This window comes from Ranitomeya imitator, chromosome 1 (assembly GCF_032444005.1).
Source record: "Ranitomeya imitator isolate aRanImi1 chromosome 1, aRanImi1.pri, whole genome shotgun sequence".
NCBI classification, from domain to species: domain Eukaryota; kingdom Metazoa; phylum Chordata; class Amphibia; order Anura; family Dendrobatidae; genus Ranitomeya; species Ranitomeya imitator.
In genome coordinates, this window is record NC_091282.1 from 307,149,658 (window position 1) to 307,169,343 (window position 19,686).

The window sequence follows — 19,686 nt, forward strand, 5'->3', positions numbered from 1 at the left end:
ATCTGGCATGCACATGGGTATTACCCATGGATTTAGCAGTGCATCTTAATAATGCCTATTAAACATCAAAGAAAAATCTATATACTGGGCTGTAGCTTGCCCTCTATGATTTTTTCCAGAAGAATGATAAAGTGCCAGTGGCTTGATAAAGTGCCAGTGCTTTTACAGGTGGGTGAACCAAAATATCAGAGCAGCAAAATGTTCGCCTAAAGTCAGGTGTCTAAGCATGATTAAGTGACATTACATGATAACGCAACCAAGTATCTATGTCTTTTGCATGATAGTACAAGATAACTGGTGTTTGCTTATATCAAATGCTTCAAACAATAAAATAGTTCTATTCCATACATTGGTTGTTAACCGGAAAAAGAAGGCAGCTTAACTAAACATTGTTTTCCAGGTGAAAATAGATGAATAAAGTGTCCGTCTTGGATTAATTTCCATTTTTAAGTATCTCTAATAAAATTGATAATTTTTAAGGTTTTTGATGATTTTCTTAATAACAAATGTCTATAACAGCAGCAACAAATCAAGTGTTTCCATTTTTTTTTTAAATTTCCTTTTATGTTTGTGTACATAGTGCTGATTATTGATTGTGGATTGCATTATTCAGCCAATCTTCTTGCACTGCAAGGTCTCTTTTACGATGTGATCTTAAATGCAAATTTTTCTCCTACACCTCATTGGGGGACACAGGTCCATAGGTGTTATGCTGCTGCCACTAGGAGGGCACTAAGTGAATATAGAAAAGATAGCTCCTCCCCTGCAGTATACACTCTCCTGCTGGCTCCAAGTGAACCAGTTCTTGCTAAGTGTCTGGAGGAGGCACTTGGGTCTGCTTTCAAACCCCACCGTTTTTATTTTATTTTTTATTCTATTTTTTCCTTAATGGAGTGAATGGGGGTGACTGATCCTTTCTAGATTCCGATCTCCCCCGAACCATCAACAGGCAAGAATACGGATCGTCCCTCCCCGTACCCTTTCCTGCACCGTTGGATGCCAGCCCTGAGCTCACCTTACGGGCGATGGTTCCTTCGCGTTCTGATCTCCCCCCTCTATAGCAAGCGACCACATGGAGTAGCCCTCCATTTACCTCTCCTGGAGCCAGGTGCATAGCCGGACATAATGTTTATGGCGTCCATGCAGCCCCCCACTGCATCACCACTGTTATAGCGGATGATGGAAGGTGGCAGAGGCTCTCCACCCCCTCCCTGACTAAGGCGACGGTGGATTGAGCACTGGCCCACCGCATCTACCGTGAATACACCTGCGGGGCCGAGGTGCTGGGAGGTCCTAGTCACTGGGATAAGGGAGGTCCGCATATACCTTAAAGCCCGGGTGCGTGGGTCATGTCGGTCCGCACAAATAGCGGCCGTGGCACTGCAAGCCGCAACCGCCAGCTTAAAATTTAGCCCCCGGCTTTTCTCCCGTTTAGGCCGGAACGTTGGCTCCGCCCACCAGCAGTTGCCACCGCCCACTCTCTCTGGCGCTTCTCGTTCTGCGAGAAGCGCCTTCTCTTCCTGATCTTGGCAGCCATCTTTGGACACCCACAGGGCTGATGCTGCAGCGCTGCTCCAGCGTTTTCAATCACAGCTCCAGGGATTAGTGATTTCTGTGGACACATTGCGGACCTCCCCCGGTGACTCAAGATACAGGACCTGGGTAAGCTACAGAAACATAGCTTAACCCTTCCCCTGCTAGTAAGCGCTCTCCTCAAGGCTACACTATGTCTCAATCAAAGCCTAACAAAAGGTCTGGGAAAACCCACACTTTTTTTTTTGCTGCTTGTACCGCTTGTAAGGAATCTCTTCCCTGGGGTCACAATACTGCGTTATGCTCAGCTTGTGAACCGGTGGCTGCTCAGGAACCACCTGTTACTGATACTGAACCCAGTGAGCCTAGTCCCCCTGAGTGGGCTACCTCCCTTACCTGGTCTATGGCATCCCTGGCCAAAGCGTTAGGCTCGTTCCGAGACCCTTCCTCTAACCAGGGCACCTTTACGGATAACGCTTCCGGCAATCAGAACCCCTTGTACACTAGGGGTCGTACCTTACCAAGGAGCTCTCGCTCTACCAGGAAAAGGACTCATGCCTTGTCCCCAGCCCATCACCGGATGAGAGTTCCATTTCTCGCTCCCCCTCCCTTGGGGCTAGTAGAGAACCTGGCTCAGAGGAGGATTCTGACACGTCCCAAGATCAGGAATTTCAACACGAACAGGAGACTCTCGACTCTCTCATTGAGTCAATAAACAAGGCCCTGAAGCTAGATGAGGAACCTTTATCCAAAACGGATCACACTGTGTCCTTTAAGAGGACCAAGCAGGCTCACAGAGTGTTCACCAATCATCCCGAATTTAAGGAAATCGTTGAATCTCATAGGATTCGTCCAGATAAACGCTTCACAGGGCAAATGCCCATGCTGTCAAAATATCCCTTTGCTCCTGATCTAAGAAAAGATTGTTCACAGTCTCTTCTGGTAGATCCTCCAGTATCGCACCTAGCTACTAAATCTATTTTATCCTCTTCGGAGGGCGCCTCGATTAAAGACCCCACCGATTGTCAGATCGACAATATGGCTCGTTCAGCTTTTGAAGCCTCAGCAGCCGTACGCTTCCCATCTTTTGCGGCTACGTGGGTGGCTAAGGATATGACCCTTTGGGCTAAGGTCTTGCCTTCAGCTGTTCTGGATACCAATCTTCCCCCTGAGGTAGCAGGCCTCGCTACTCAGATAGCCAGAGCTGGGGATTTTCTAGTCACCGCGTCTCTGGATGCCGCTGACTGCGCTTCTCAAGCAGCAGCAAACGCCATCACCATTCGGAGGTCTTTATGGCTCAGGGACTGGCGCGCGGATTCTGCTTCCAAAAAGTCATTGACTTCTTTACCATATCAGAGCAGTCGCCTTTTTGGCGAAATATTCGATCAATTAATTTCCGACGCCACTGGAGAGAACAGTAAATTTCTCCCACAACAGATACTCTTTTTGAACCAGCAACAGCAGGCTCGGTCCCGATTTTTTTTTTTTTTTTCTTTTTTCGTTCCAACTCAAATTGGTCTTCTACTTTCACATCTTCTGGACCCGACCGGGCACAACGTAGGGGTAGAGGTCCCCAGACCTCTTACAAACCTTCCCCTTCATGGAGAGGCAGGCATAGGCAGTCAGGATCCAGGGGTCCAGACCGGGCAGATCTCCCCACAATGACTCCTGGTGGTATCCGGAGAACACCCTCAAAGTAGGCGGCCGCCTGCTTTCCTTCTCCGACACATGGCTCTTGGTCGTTCACGACGAATGGGTCGGTGACCTAGTGTCCTCCGGATAAAAGATAGAATTCTTCTCTCTTTCGCCAAATCGTTTTTTCCTGTCTTCTTCTCCCAGGGCAAAGGCATCAGAGTTCTTTCAAGCCATAAACTCTCCAAAAGAAGACTGGATTATTATCCCGGTCCCTCAAAGCGAAAGGTTTCAAGGTTTATATTCAAACCTGTTCATTGTTCCAAAGAAGGATGGTACAGTACAGCCCATACTGGACCCAAAACTGCTGAACAAGTCCATCAGGGTACAACGGTTCCGAATGGAATCGCTTCGTTCTGTCATCGTCTCCATGGAAAAAGGCGAGTTCCTGGCGTCTATAGACATCCAGGACGCCTACCTCCACATTCCAATTTTCCCTTCTCACCAGAGGCTCCTTCGCTTCGCAGTTCAGGAACAACATTTCCAATTCGTTGCTTTGCCTTTCGGCCTCACTACCGCTCTCAGGGTATTTACCAAGGTCATGGCGGCCGCCGTGGCCATCTTTCACACCCGAGGCGTGGTGGTGCTACCGTATCTAGACGATATCCTCATCAAGGGCCCCTCTTTCCGCGCCTGCAAGAAGGCAGTGAACATCACAATAGATTCTCTTTTTCGCCTGGGTTGGAAGATAAACTTCAAAAAATCTTCCCCTGAACCGGCTCAGCGAATTTCCTTTCTAGGAATGATACTGGACTCGTCCCATGGGTTGGTGCTCCTTCCCCCGGAAAAGATCTCAGCCTTACAGCGGGAAGCTCAGAAGCTCTCTCAGCCTCGCACTCACTCTCTGCACTTCAGTATGAGAGTCCTCGGCAGGATGGTAGCAGCCTTGGAGGCGGTTCCATTTGTCCAATTACACCTCCGTCCCTTACACCATGCCCTCCTGGCTGTTTGGGACAGGAACCCGTTCTCCCTCGAACGTCCTTCCCCAGCGAGTCAGACAGTCTCTCAGGTGGTGGACATTAAAGTCCTCCCTGAATCAAGGGAAGTCTTTTCTTCCAGTACATTGGCTAGTTGTGACAACAGATGCCAGTCTTCTAGGCTTGGGAGCGGTGTTCTTACATCACACTGCTCAGGGCCGCTGGTCACTTCAGGAATCACGCCTTCCGATCAACATCTTAGAAATTCGGGCAATCAGGTTAGCTCTTCTACAATTCCATCCTATCCTGGCGGGTCACCCATCAGGATTCAGTCCGACAATACCACTGCAGTGGCATACATCAACCGACAGGGGGGAACCCGCAGCATGGCAGCCATGAACGAGGTAGTCTACATTCTCAGTTGGGCCGAGGAAAACCGCTCAATGATTTCTGCGGTTCACATCCCGGGAGTGGACAATTGGGAGGCAGATTTCCTCAGTCGTCAAGGCCTCGACTCCGGGGAGTGGTCTCTCCATCCAGAGATCTTCCACCAGATCTGCTGTCGTTGGGGAACTCCGGACGCGGATCTGATGGCCTCACGGCTAAATTCCAAGGTTCCCGACTTCATAGCTCGGTCCCATGGCCCAGCAGCCATCGGGGCAGATGCACTCTTACTCCCGTGGCATCATTTTCTGCTTCCGTACATATTTCCCCCGCTCCCCTTACTGCCGAGAGTCATCAGGAAGATCAGAGCAGAGGGAGTACCGGTAATCCTGATTGCGCCAGATTGGCCGCGCCGGGCTTGGTATGCGGAACTAGTTCAACTAGTCGCCGATGTTCACTGGCGATTACCGAATCGCGCAGACCTGCTATCACAGGGCCCCATTTACCACCAGAACTCCGAGGCCCTGTGTTTGACGGCATGGCTGTTGAGTCCTGGATTCTAACCCAGGCAGGTTTCTCTCCGGAAGTCATCTCTACCATGATCAGCGCTAGAAAGCCTACGTCTATGCGCATTTATCATCGCACTTAGAAAACCTTTTCCTGGTGCAACAACAGGGGACGTTCTCCTCTTAAATTTTCCATTCCTTCCATCCTCAAATTTTTATAAACTGGTTTGGACTTAGGTCTCGCCCTTAGTTCTCTCAAGGGGCAGATTTCAGCCCTGTCCGTTCTGTTCCAACGCAGGATTACCAACAGATTACAAGTGAAGACGTTCATTCAGGGAGTCTCCCATAGGGTGCCGCCCTATAAGATGCCGATGGAACCCTGCAACCTTAATCTGGTCCTCGGAGTCTTGCAAGAAGCTCCTTTCGAACCTCTACAGGAGGTTTCCCTGTCCTTTTTCATGGAAGGTTGCATTCCTGGTTGCAGTCATGTCCATTAGGCGAGTCTCGGAGCTGGCGGCTTTGTCTTGCCAATCTCCGTTCCTGAATTTTCATCAAGATAAGGTGGTTCTGAGAACATCCCCGTCCTTTTGCCAAACGTTGTCTCATCCTTTCATCTCAATCAGGAGATTGTCTTACCGTCTTTCTGTCAGGCACCAGTACATCGCATCGAGAAGGCCCTCAACACACTGAATTTAGTGAGAGCTCTCAAGAGATACGTCTCGCAGACGGCGTCCCGCAGGTCGGATGCCCTGTTTGTGCTCCCAGAAGGGCCAAGGAAGGGGTTTCCCGCTTCCAAGGCGACAATAGCCAAATGGATTTGTTCAGCTATTCAGGAGTCCTACCGCGTCAGAGGTCATACTGTCCATCAGGGATTAAGGCTCATTCCACTTGGTCAGTGGGTGCGTCTTGGGCCATCTGGCACCAAGCTTCGGCAGCACAAGTTTGCAGATCTGCAACCTGGTCCAGTCTGCATACGTTTAGAAAACATTACCATATTCATTCTCAGGTCTCGGCAGATGTGACCGTTGGCAGACAAATTTTGCAGGCGACTGTGCCGCATCTGTGACCTGTGGGTACAAGGAGCAATTACAGTTGATTGTTACCCACCTAGGGACTGCTTTAGGACGTCCCATGGTTCTGTGTCCCCCAATGAGGCGTAGGAGAAACAGGGATTTTTGTGTACTCACCGTAAAATCCTTTTCTCCAAGCCAATCATTGGGGGACACAGCACCCACCCTGTTAGCCTAACGGCCTTGGTTTTTCTGTGTTGGCTTGGTTTTGACATAGTTCATCCTGATTAAATGTTAAGCCCTTACTGCTTTGTTACCGAACTGGTTCACTTAGAGCCAGCAAGAGGGTGTATACTGCAGGGGAGGAGCTATCTTTTCTGTATTACTTAGTGTCCTGCTAGTGGCAGCAGCATAACACCCATGGTCCGGTGTCCCCCAATGATTGGCTCGGAGAAAAAGATTTTACGTTGAGTACACAAAAATCCTTGTATTATATAAAAAATTCTGATTCTTTGCAGGAGATAAAAAAGAAAAAGGGCATCAAGGAAGAGCTGCAGCTAACAAGTAAGCAAAAGGAAATGCTGCAGGCACAAATGGAAAAAGAGAGTCAGATCCGTAAGAGACTAAAGGAGGTGAGAAAATCTTCGAATATAAACTTGCGCTCTACTACAAGGCAACTGCTGGGTTTGAAGCTAAGACAAATAGGAGCAAATGCAATCTCCGCACTCTGAGCTATTGACCTTTAGTGCTGAGATTCCCAACCTTTCTCACCTTGAGGGCCTCTTTCAGTGTGAGTTGATCGTTTAAGCCATATAATAGACATAAAACAAGAAAAAAACATGGGGGCAATGGTTTCCACCATATTGGATGAACTGTGAAATAAGCTATTGTGCGTTCCATGTCTTTACGATAATAATATATGGGCACTATGGATGTTATATAGACAGGTAGATCCTGGTACACCTGGTACCATTCATAACACTGGCATAGATATGTATCAGGGCAGTGTATTGTGCCAGTTTGCATCGGAGTCTGCCCCCTCACTGTTTCTATATACACAGAATAAGAACAGGTATCAGAAATAGTGTGGGCAAACGGTGAGCCCTATCATTTCTAACTCCAGTCCAGAGAGTTAGTAGTGGGGTCCACTCAGTACAAAATTGTAGGTGAAGCTTATATGTGAAGGAGTAGCAGCCGCAGAAGTATCTCATGGCTTAAGTCGGTTGAGATGTCGGCTATCTAATGTGTATGGCCAGCTTTAAGGTACCGTCACATTTAGCGACGCTCCAGCGATATAGACAACGATCCGACCTAAACTAGATCACTGGAGCGTCGCTGTTAGGTCGCTGTAGAGACGTCAAACACAGCAACTCCAGAACGATGCAGGAGCGATCCAGTGACGTATTTATCGTTCTCGCTGGTTGTTAGCTCCGTGAAAAAACATTGCAGGCATCGTTGCTTTTGCTGTCAAACATGACGAATCACGCCGACCTGACGACCAAATAAAGTTCTGGACTTTCAGCTACGACCAGCGATGTCACAGCAGGATCCTGATTGCTGCTGCGTGTCAAACACAACGAGATCGCTATCCAGGACGCTGCAACGTCACCGATCGTTGTTGTTCTCGTTGTAAAGTTGCTCAGTGTGAAGGTACCTTTAGTCTTTTGCTCCTGGATTGAACACACTGTATCTGTGATCAGTAGATGATGTCAGAAAGATGAACTGCTCAGAATTCATAAGATAGGGATGGGCGTCATAATCTGAAGTCAGCTTTCATTTTGTAAGAAACGCTTCTTTTTTGGGAACCGCTGGATGATTTTAACCCTAACAAATCAATAAAAGGTTCACACTAGTGGGTGGCGGTCTTTTCATTTCTGTTTCATTACAGGAACAGAAAAATGGAACTCCTGCAGCGAACGGAGTCATCCTTTGACAATTATATTAGGCTATGTTCACTAGGTATTTTGTCAGCATTTTTTTCCTGCAGCAAAAAGCAGGTTTTTCTTGCGTTTTTGTCATGCTACATTTGCCTCTTGTGCATGCTGATAAAGTTTTATGTAAAAAAAAATATATATATATATATGATTCTACATATTCAGGTTGTGGCGCAAAAAAACACAGCAGAACCTGATACTGTTTTTTCACCACCCATTACTATCCATTATTATTATTATTATTATACATTTTTTATAGCGCCATTTATTCCATGGCGCTTTACATGTGAAAAAGGGGGCAAATATAGACAAATACAATAAACATGAGCCAAAAACAAGGCACTAACAGGTACAGAAGGAGGGGAGACCCTGCTTCGCAAGGGCTCACAGTTTGCAGGGGATGGGTGAGGATACACTAGGAGAGGGTAGAGCTGGTTGTGCGGCGGTTCAGTAGGTTGAGGATCACTGCAGGCTGTAGGCTTGTCGGAAGAGGTGAGTCTTCAGATTCTTTTTGAAGGTTTCGATGGTAGGTGAGAGTCTGATGTGTTGGGGTAGAGAGTTCCACAGTAGGGGGAATCACGGGAGAAGTCTTATATGCGGATGTGGGAAGAAGAGATAAGAGGGGAATAGAGAAGGAGATCTTGTGAGGAACGAAGGTTGCGTGTAGGTGAGTACCGGAAGACCATGTCACAGATGTTTGGAGGAGACTGGTTGTGGATGGCTTTGTATGTCATAAGTAAGGGTTTTGAACTGGGGTCTCTGGACGATAGGAAGCCAGTGAAGGTCTTGGCATAGGGGAGAGGCTGGGGAATAGCGGGGAGATAAGGATGTGCACTAGTGTTTTTGGAGTTTCGTGGTCAAGGAATGCACGGATTCTGGAAATATTTTTGAGCTTGAGATGGCAGGAGGAAGCAAGGGCTTGGATATGTGGCTTGAGAGAGAGGGCAGAGTCGAGGATCATCCAGAGGCATCAAGCATGCGGGACTGGGGAAAGTGAGCAGCCATTGACATTGATGGATAGGTCTGGTGGAGGGGTAGAGTGAGATGGGGGAAAGATGATGACTTCTGTTTTGTCCATGTTCAGTTTTAGAAAGCGAGAAGAAAAGAAGGCTGAGATAGCAGACAGACAGTGTGGGATTTTGGTGAGTAAGGAGGTAAAGTCAGGTCCAGATAGGTAGATCTCCGTGTCGTCGGCGTAGAGATGATACTGCAAACCGTGGGATTCTATGAGCTGTCCCAGGCCGAAGGTGTAGATGGAGAAGAGGAGGGGTCCTAGAACTGAGCCTTGATGAACACCGACAGACAAGAGATGAGGAGGTGGTGTGGGAGAGGGAGACAGTGAATGTTCGGTCTGTTAGATATGACGAGATCCAGGATAAGGCCAAGTCTGTGATGCCAAGAAATGATAGAATCTGTAGCAGGAATTAGTGGTCCACAGTGTCAAAGGCAGAAGACAGGTCCAGGAGAAGGAGGACAGAGTAGTGTCGCTTGCTCTTGGCGGTTAGTAGGTTATTGATGACTTTAGTTGGGGCAGTTTCAGTTGAGTGATGGGGTCAGAAGCTAGATTGTAATTGGTCAAAGAGGGAGCAGGAGGAGAGGAGGGAGGACAGTTCAAGATGGACATGCTCTTCCAGTAGTTTTGAGGCATAAGGGAGAAGAGATATGGGCGATAGCTAGACACAGAGGATGGGTCAAGGGAGGGCTTTTTTAGGATGGGTGTTATCTTGGCATGTTTGAAGGATGAGGGAAAGACACCAGTTGTGAGTGAGAGGTTGAAGAGGTGTGTTAGGGTTGGGATGAAGACTGTGGTGAGTTTAGGGATGAGGTGGGACGGGAGCGGATCATTCGTGCAAGTGTTGAGGTGTGATCTTGACAGGAGGGTGGAGAGCTGATCTTCTGTCATGGTGGAGAAGTTAGTTTTGGAGGAACAGGGTTGAGCAGCTAAGAGGGGCATTGGGCACTGTGGGCCAAAGCTTTCTCTGATCGTATCGATCTTCTGCTTAAAGAAAAGTCTTCAGTAGAAATGAGAGAGGAGGGAGGAGGTGCAGGGGACGGAGTAGCGAATTGAAAATGTTGAAAAGCTCTTTAGGGTTTGAAACAGGGAGGATATAAGAGATGAGAAGTAAGTTTGTTTTGCGGCAGTGAGCATGGACTTGAAGCTGGCGAGGGACTGCTTGTATGCGATGAAGTGCTCAGCAGAGTGGGATGTCCTCCAAGCCCGTCTCAGTTCTTTGGTCAGGCTGGTCAGCCAGGGTTGTCTGTTGATTGTATGAGTTTTACTATGCATGAGGGGGGCGGCCGAATCGAGTGTCGCTGTTATTGTGGTGTTATAAAAAGTGGCAGCAGCATCTGTGTCATGAAAGTAAGCTATGTCTGTAAGAGGGAGAAAAGAACTCAGAGAGTGATTGTAAATTGAGGTGTTTGAGATTTCTGCGAGGGTGAGTGAGTTTGTGGAGTGGGGATTGTGCACTAGGAGAGGAGAGAGAAGCGAATGTCAGTAGGTTGTGGTCAGACGGGGAGGGGTGAGTTAGTGATATTAGTAAGGGAACAGAAGCGGGTAAAGATAAGGTCTAGTGTGTGACCATCTTTGTGAGTGGCTGCAGAAGACCATTGAGTGAGACCGAAGGAGGCAGTGAGTGATAAAAGTTTAGAGGCAGCTGAGGTGGAAGTGTCAATGGGGATATTGAAGTCACCCATGATGATAGTGGGAATGTCAGCAGAGAGGAAATGAAGTAGCCAGATGGTGACGTGGTCGAGAAAGGTGGAGATGGCTAGTTCTGGTGGGCGGTAGATGACAGCCAGCTGGAGGTTGGAGGGGCAATAGATGCGGACGGAGTGCACCTCAAACGAGGGAAGAGTAGTGGAGGGTGGTAGCTGCATTGGAGTAAAGGAGCAGGTGTTGGACAGGAGCAAGCAAACTCCACCATGTTTGGTGCTGAGGCGAGAGGTGTGAGAGAGGTGGAATCTGCCATAGGAAAGCGCAGCTGGAGAGGCTGAGTCAGAAGGGGTGAGCCAGGTTTCAGTGATGCTGAAGAAGGAGAGTTTGTTGGTGAAGAGGAGGTTATGGATAAATGGTAGTTTGTTGCAGACGGAGCGTGCGTTCCATAGTGCTCCAGGTAGGGGGAGTGGGGGCTGGATGAATGGGTATGAGGTTATGATGCTTGGGAAAACGTGTAGAGGATCGTGTTAGAAATGAGTGGGGATGTGTTGAGGGGGCCGGGATTTGGGGATACATCACCAGCAATGAGGAGTAGCAGAGAGAGCGTTAGAAGGTGAGAACAGGATTGGACATGATGTGGCCCTGTGTTTCTGGAGAAAAAGGATTGTATGTGGAGGAACAGCTATGAGGAGGAGGTGAGATTGCTGGGGAGGATGGAGGGTGAAATTACTAGTTCCTTACTAGGTGGGGGATTACAGGAGGTAGGGAAAAATAGAGTAGTATAGATGTGAAAGAGAAAAGAAACCAAAACATTGTAGTGGTTTGATATTCCGCTACCTTACAGTCAAATTCCAGTCCAATTCAAGTCTAATTCAAAGTATTGTAATTAGAAATCTGTAATTTGAAAGATGGAATTTGAAAGATACATGGATCAAACTAAAGTCTGGATCAGACCCATGGCTTAAAATATATCTCTGACCTTTCCCTGCGCCTGCGCACTGCAGTACTTTGTTCTGCCCTCAACAGGGCAGACAAAGTACGCCTGCGCCAGAGCCGCAGCGTGAAGACAAGAGGACGACATCGTAAGAAGATGGGAGGTCCCGCCCCGCGACGTCCATCGGACTGGACCGCAGCCGGACCACCCCTGGGTGAGTATAATCTATCCTCTTTTTCTCATCTTTCAGAATACATCAGGGGCTTATCTACAGCATTCCAGAATGGTGTAGATAAGCCCCTGATGCCGGTGGGCTCAGCTCACCTTCGATTTTGGGGGTGACAGGTTCCCTTTAAAAGCCACCTTTGACCAAGCAGCCCAGATGACTAGTCAGACAGGAGGGTCCCCTATGGCTTCTTTCCTCCCACTACCAGTGACTGACAGGTCTCTCTCTATACACTTACTCATAGACCTGTCACTCATGGGGAGTGGGTGGGGAGAAGCCACTGGGGACTGGATTTTCCGACTAGTCACTCACACTGCTTGGTCCCTCGCGGCTTTAAAATTGTGTCCTTTGCAATGTGGCAGCGATTAAGGGAAAAACATACCTGGGTGAGATCATACAGCCAGTGCCTGATGCATTCTGCCCGTGGATTTGGCAGCACGTATCAGCTGTCAGGATCCCTTTAAATTCTCCTTGGTGGCAGGATAGATACCGTAACTATTCTTGTTTTTTCTCTTAGTTGGACATGGAGCTGGAAAACACTATTAGACTTGTGGACTGTATCATACAGCAGCGCTCTACTGGTCTTTCTCAGCATATCCCTGCACTGACCAGCAGCTTATTGCCGTTACTCAAGTCCCCGCTGTCTGCCTCGCGGATCCATGCTCTCTTTGTCCAGTTAGCCGGCAGCGTCATGCCAGCACATTTAAGAACATTTGGTAAATATCTTTCTTTTAATAAAATCTGGAACAGAGAATGCCCTTGTCATGAGGTTTCCTTTACATCTCCCAGAACTGGCAGTGATATCTGGCTTCTTTGTGCATAGGAAAATTGCTTGCCCACATTACTCTGCGCTTGTTGAAACCAGAATGTAATTTGGATCCCGCCTGGTGCCAGGAAGACTTGCCTGTAGCCGTGAAGAGAGCAGTAAACCTCCTGCACACGTACACCGTACCCAAGCGAAAGGATGACCCAGGTGACTAAAGCTTTGTTTTTTTCAATTGCTGTACCTTAAAAATGCTCCAGTGTTGGCAGTGGCCTATGTTTGCTTTGGAGGCTCCCCCACTGGCTGCTGTATGTCCGCAGTTTCTCTGGATCGGTGCACATTGAGATTGTGTGACCAAGTATATGCAATGTAGGGATCAGCGTGATATTTATTTCATGTGGATTTAAAGAAAACTGTATTAGGCCAAATCAGACTTTTTATCATGAGGGACCAAACAATGCATCGCAGTAAAAGTGAAAAGAAAACAGAAGGAACCATTTCTAGTAAGGGTCTCCAGAACCACTTTTGCATGCTTTAAATCTTTTATGGCTATTACAACTGAGCAAAAAGATTTGCAGGGCCCTGTATTACTTATTTTACTCACTTATATAGCGCCATTAATTCCTCAGTGCTTTTACAGACATTATCATCACTGTCCCCATTGGACCTCACAATATAAATTCCCTATCGGTATGTCTTTGGAGTGTGGGAGGAAACCGGAGAACCCGGAGGAAACCCACGCAATCACCGGCAGAACATACAAACTCCTTACTTAGCAGCCACATTGGTTTTACATGACTGCCGAACCAGAGCCATTCTCTTACCTGCCGTTCTCTCCAGCGTCCATCTTCAGAACAGCAACAAACACGGCATACTGGGAGTAAAAAAATAAATAAGTACCAAATCCTTTGGAAGAATTGATAACACCTAGTCATATTCACATTGGATGTCACCAATATATAAATAATCTTTCTTATTCTGGAAGTATAGTGATATTTCCTCCATGCACACTTATTAGACCTTCTGCTTTATGGACTAATATATTTGTGTCATTCAAATGGATTCTTCTCTTTTCAGAAAGATTTGTGCTGTTAGAAAATGTTACAACTTTTTTGTTTTTTTTTATTTTTTCGTTGATTTTTTTTAAATTGTTCATAGTTGTCATAGGCAGAAGTACAACTAATGGTAACACAGAATCTTTATTTCACAAGTGGTGATTTCACAGTAGTCACAGGTCACCTCCTCCCCTTCCCTGCCCAGGTCACAGAGCATACCTAGAAGAATCCCACTGCTGTCACTAAACATCTCCAAATTATTGTTTTCTGTGTCTATATGACTGCTGTAAAGCATGTTTCTTTTTCTACCACTCAGACAAGAAATCCACCCCATAAGCACAAAGAAAAAATAAAATATTCTGAAAATAAAATGGCTTAGAAGAAAAAAAAAGATAACTTTCTGATTTTAATGAGTAATAAAAATCTATAGGTAATACATTCCATTTAGGAACCTGCACAGCAAGTTTGTGAGTGTCTAGAAACTTGTATATAATCTTTATAGTGTGGAAACTTCTGAAGTGGATACTTTGCCATACACCAAAGACTGAATGAATCTACTTGATCTACCCACCGGACAACTACTCTGGATCTTTCATCATACGGACACACGCTGAACTTGTGTAACAGATATGGTGAGGGCAATTAAAGGGAACCTGTCAGGTCCCCCATGCCCTCCAACCCAGCAGCATTCACCTATGTATGATTAAACTCCCTTCCTAACCAGCCCTATATAACATAATTCAGATTAATGCTTCAAAAAACATGGGGGACCTGACAAGTTCCCTTCAAGTTCCTATCGCTCACCTTAGTTTAATAGTTGTAGCTTGTTCTGTTCAGCAACCTTAATTTTATAATTTAATCTATGATGCCGCCATAATTTTCCTACCAGGTGCTTTTTAAAATTTCAAGTATTTGCGACAATGTAATCAGGTTACTGCTTTTCATCATTTGTCTTTGGTGTATGGTATTGTGTTTCTCAGGCAGTTGTATTTCTTATACAAATAGTGCAGAGATTCTTGACATTCCGATTTCTTTCCATCCGTCCCATCCTCCATGTCAGTGAGACAGAGTGGGGAATAATCTTTGTCAGGGATAATGTTACGGTGCTTTGCGCATTGCTTCTGTTCCCTGCTCATGCTGGGCCCTGTGTATGAAGCTGTGGGAGAGGTTAAAGGTACCGTCACATTTAGCGACGCTGCAGCGATCTAGACAACGATGCCGATCGCTGCAGCGTCGCTGTGTGGTCGCTGGAGAGCTGTCACACAGACAGCTCTCCAGCGACCAACGATGCCGAGGTCCCCGGGTAACTAGGGTAAACATCGGGTTACTAAGCGCAGGGCCGCGCTTAGTAACCCGATGTTTACCCTGGTTAGCAGTGTAAATGTAAAAAAACCAAACACTACATACTTACATTCCGGTGTCTGTTGCGTCCCCCGGCGTTCTGCTTCCCTGCACTGTGTAGGCGCCAGCCGTAAAGCAGAGCGGTGACGTCACCGCTGTGCTTTCTTTATCGCCTCTCATTGGGGGACACAGGAACCATGGGTGTATGCTGCTGCCACTAGGAGGCTGACACTATGCAAATAAAAAAGTTAGCTCCTCCTCTGCAGTGTACACCCCACCGACTGGCATTAAACTCTTCAGTTTAGCTTAGTGTCAGTAGGAGGTGGACACGGGTCTTTCATTAGACCCTTATCTACCTCAATGTGCGTCGTTTCTTTTTCAGGTTTTCGGAGGGGATACAGGGTGAACAGTCACACCTGTAGTCCCACAAAGCGGACTATGAGTACGGCGTGTACTGCCACCCCGTATCCTCATAGATGCCTCTCCAGGACCAAGATCCTAGCACACAAGCGTGCTCAGAAGTCCGGTCCTGGCTCCGTCCCCCACCCACTCGCCTTCCAGAGCCTGTCGGTCGGAGGAGACGAGGACGTCCATCAGCTCCAAGGACGTCTAATATCTTCCATGTTTTTAAGGTTGGTAGACGGCGTGGGATATTTGGTGAGTATTTGGGGGGCCTCTGGATTCCCTTCTTCCTGCTATTTTTTTGCGGCGAGGCGCCTTACAGGCAGCCGCACTGCTATTTCTGCGGCCGCACTGCTATCCCTGCGGCCGCACCCTTTCTGTACTAGAAATTAGGGACAATTACCGGGGCCCATCTTTTGCGCGCCTGCTCTTATGTCCGGCCGCGCTGCCTTCCCACGGTGGCTCTGCACCTCTAATCGGTGCCGCAGACCCTTTCCTCTGCGGCGCGGCCCCACTACAGGCAGCCGCTCTGTTTTTATCTCCACGGCGGTACCTTTTTAAGTTTGCCGCGGTCCCTCCTTTACAGCGGCCACGGTCGTCTCCTGCGGCGGCCGGCTTTTAATGTAGGCCCCGGCTCTTCCCGGGGCCTACTTCCGGCGCCGACACCGGTGCTCCTCTGTTCATGCGGCGGCTGCCGCGCCTGTCAGACGGGACGCCCGCACCTTTTCCTCGGCGCCGGCACCCATTTCAGCGGTCACCGGCTGCTAATTTAGGCCCCGGCTTCCCCCGGGGCCTACTTCCGGTGACGCGCTCCGCCACTTCCGGTATCATCGGGCGACAAACTCTGCCCTGCATTCCCCACCCACCGGCGCCATCTCGGCTGGCTCCGCCCCTTCCTCCACGCCGCTGCTGGACGCTCCGGACACGAGTTTTCTTCATCGTGCCACGCACCTGCGCCGGGGGAACTTCGCAGAGCGCTCTTTCTGGGAACACAGCACGCCATCTGCGCTGGGGATCCACAGCATCTTCCTCCAGGCCTGCAGCTCCTGGTATCCGGGGTTTTTCGTCTGCCGTGAGTAGCTCTGCACTGCAGACTGACACCCTCCTCTGCCCCACTGTCCCCTAACCTGCTGGCATTTTCTTCAGGGACCTCTTCAAAATGTCTAACTCTAAAGGGGGCCGCTCTCGTCCTCCGACTTCTTCATCTTCTGCCTTAGTCACGTACTTTGCATGTTCGTCCTGTAACAGCAAACTTCCCTCAGGTCAGTCCTCCCCGCTGTGTCAGTCCTGCAGCAACCCGATTGTTCCCACCACCCAGGATCCCCCGGCTGTTCCGCCCGAGAGTGATCCCCCCCATCCCAGGCTGGGCCGCCTCTCTGTCACAATCGGTGGCCGATTTAACACGGGTATCTCAAACCCTAGTGTCCGCGCTGGATCGGTTACCCCTGCAGACCCCTGCAGTGGCCAGCGGGTCGCAGGAACCGCCGCCCGAGCCCTCCTTGATAAGCCACAAAAGGTCCAGACAGGAACGTCGGTCTGAGTCCTCTTCGCGCTCCATCTCGCCGCTTGGCCCTCCCCCGCGGTTGGTGTCCCACCGATCCTCCTCCCCTGAGTCAGGCGAGGCATTATCTGATGCGCCCTCGGAGTTTATTTCGCAGCTGGATCCTAACCAAATCGCCACCATGAGTGAGACAGTACAGAACCTCATTGGGGCAATAAACCAAACCTGTGGCATCAAGGATCCATCTACGGAACCCGCAGATCAGGCGGTTTCGTTTAGACGGACCAAACCACCTTCTAAATTTTTCGCTCCTCATCCTGAATTCGAGGAAATCTTGTCCAGAGAGAGAGAGAGAACCCCACTAGGCGTTTTCAGAGGGGAAAACGCCTGGGTGTGCTATATCCTTTTCCTCCAGAACTTGCCGCCAATTGGACGGTCTCTCCCTCGGTGGATCCACCTGTGTCCAGGCTGTCCTCCAACACAGTGCTTCCTCTGTCCGGCGGAGCATCTCTGAAGGATTCTAACGATAGAGTTATAGAATCCTTCGCGAAATCTGCTTTTGAAGCGGCTTCAGCGGCTCTATGTCCAGCTTTTGCGTCCACTTGGGCTTCAAAATCCATTTCAAAATGGGCCAAGGATCTTCGGCGAGGTATCCTGGACGGGGTGCCTCCCGCACAATTAGCGGAACTTGCCAACCAGATTTCCCACGCTGGTGAATACCTGGTTTCCGCCTCCCTGGATGTCGCGTCTTGTGCGGCTCAAGCTTCCAGCAATGCCGTTGCCATCCGCCGGACCGTTTGGCTCAAGGCCTGGCAGGCGGACTTGATCCTCCAAAAAGTCCCTCACTAGTCTGCCCTTCCGGGGCTCTCGCCTCTTTGGTTCCCAGCTGGACCAAATAATTAAGGACGCCACCGGGGGTACAAGTTCTCTTCTCCCCCAGGCTAAGCCTCGTCACCCTCCTCCTAGACGACAGTTTCGTTCTTTTCGGCCTTTTCGTCGCTTCGCTGCGTCAAACTCCTTTTCCCAGCAGCAACAGAGGCCACAGGCACGTCAAGAGAAGAAGGCGGTGTCCTTTAGGCCCACTCCGTCCTGGCGTCCTCGTTTCTCCCAGGGTAGATCCTCCAGGCCCAGGACTGGAAGATCCACCTCGGCATGACTCTCGGCAAGACTCCAGCCCAACTCCCAGATTGGGCGGCCGTCTTCTCCTTTTCAGGGACGTCTGGATTTCCGCAGTAGAGGATGCATGGGTCAGGGAAGTTGTATCCTCGGGATACAAAATAGAGTTCGCTTCCCGACCTCGGGATCGTTTCTTCCAATCCCGTCCTCCAAGAGACCCCGCTCTAGTTCCGGGCTTCTTCTCAGCCATCACTTCTCTGCTCAAATCCGGGGTAATCGTTCCCGTCCCAGAAAAAGAACGCTTCACGGGTTTCTACTCGAATCTTGTTGTGGTACCGAAAAAAGACGGCAAAGTTCGCCCCATTCTGGACCTCAAATTGCTGACCAGGAGAGTTCGCCTGAGACACTTCAGGATGGAATCCCTTCGTTCAGTAATTGCTTCCATGGAGGCTGAGGAGATTCTATGCTCAATAGATATCCAAGACGCCTACCTCCATGTCCCGATATTTCCCGGACATCACCGTTTCCTGTGCTTCGTAGTGCAACGAGATCATTTTCAGTTCGTCGCCCTGCCATTCGGTCTCGCAACCGCGCCAAGAGTGTTCACGAAGATCATGGCGGCGCTGATGGCCATCTTGAGAGTCAGAGGCTTGGTCCTATTTCCATATCTCGACGACATCCTCATCAAGGCTCCGTCCTTCGCTCAGGCCCACGAAAGCCTGTCCATTGTTCTCGACACCTTAGCCCGTTTCGGGTGGCTGGTAAACCGGAAGAAGTCCTGCCTTATTCCTTCTCAGCGCATCATCTTTCTGGGCATGCTTTTCGACACTCGTCAGAGCAGAGTCTTCCTTCCCAAAGACAAGAGATCCACTCTTTGTCGGGACATACGCTTGCTCCAGGGTCCTCGACCTCCCTCCCTCCGTTCGGCCATGAAGGTTCTGGGGAGGATGGTAGCTACATTGGAAGCGATTCCCTTCGCCCAATTCCATTCGCGACCCCTTCAGCAAGCCATTCTGTCTCAGTGGGACAGGTTGGTCTTCTCCCTGGATCGACCGATCAGACTCTCCTTTCGGGTCAGGCGGTCTCTCAACTGGTGGCTGACGTCACCTCTCATCTCCCAGGGCAGGTCCTTCCTTCCGGTTCACTGGCAGGTGGTGACAACGGACGCCAGCCTGATCGGCTGGGGTGTGGTTTTTCGCCACCTGACGGTTCAGGGCCGTTGGTCGCCGCAGGAGTCATCTCTGCCAATCAACGTCCTCAAAATTCGGGCCATCTTTCTGTCCCTCCGCCACTGGGAAAGGATCCTCAGGGGCCTTCCAGTCCGTATCCAGACGGACAACGCCACGGCTGTGGCATATGTCAACCATCAGGGGGGGACTCGGAGCTCCTTGGCCCTTGCCGAGGTATCCAAGATCCTCCTTTGGGCAGAGGCAACGGTTCCGGTGATATCCGCGGTGCATATCCCCGGCGTGGAAAACTGGGCCGCCGACTTCCTCAGCCGCGAGGGCCTCGCGGCAGGGGAATGGTCCTTGCATCCGGAGGTCTTCCATCAGATTTGTCTTTGATGGGGAACTCCGGATGTGGATCTCACAGCGTCTCGAGTCAACAGGAAGGTTCCGCAGTTCGTCTCCAGGTCCCGCGATCCTCTCGCAGTGGGCGTCGATGCTCTGGCCATTCTTTGGTCACAGTTCGAGCTGCCCTACCTGTTCCCAC

General features: G+C 49.4%; 1 protein-coding gene across 1 annotated transcript in view; it reads left to right on the top strand.

Annotated features, from left to right (window-relative positions):
• GCN1 (GCN1 activator of EIF2AK4) overlaps positions 1 to 19,686 on the top strand; it is a 144,090-nt gene that overhangs the window by 75,799 nt on the left and 48,605 nt on the right. Inside the window, exons 23-25 of the mRNA XM_069758364.1 lie at positions 6,561 to 6,674; positions 12,313 to 12,511; positions 12,619 to 12,768. Coding sequence (XP_069614465.1) covers positions 6,561 to 6,674; positions 12,313 to 12,511; positions 12,619 to 12,768 — 463 coding nt within the window. The remainder of the gene's footprint in view (positions 1 to 6,560; positions 6,675 to 12,312; positions 12,512 to 12,618; positions 12,769 to 19,686) is intronic.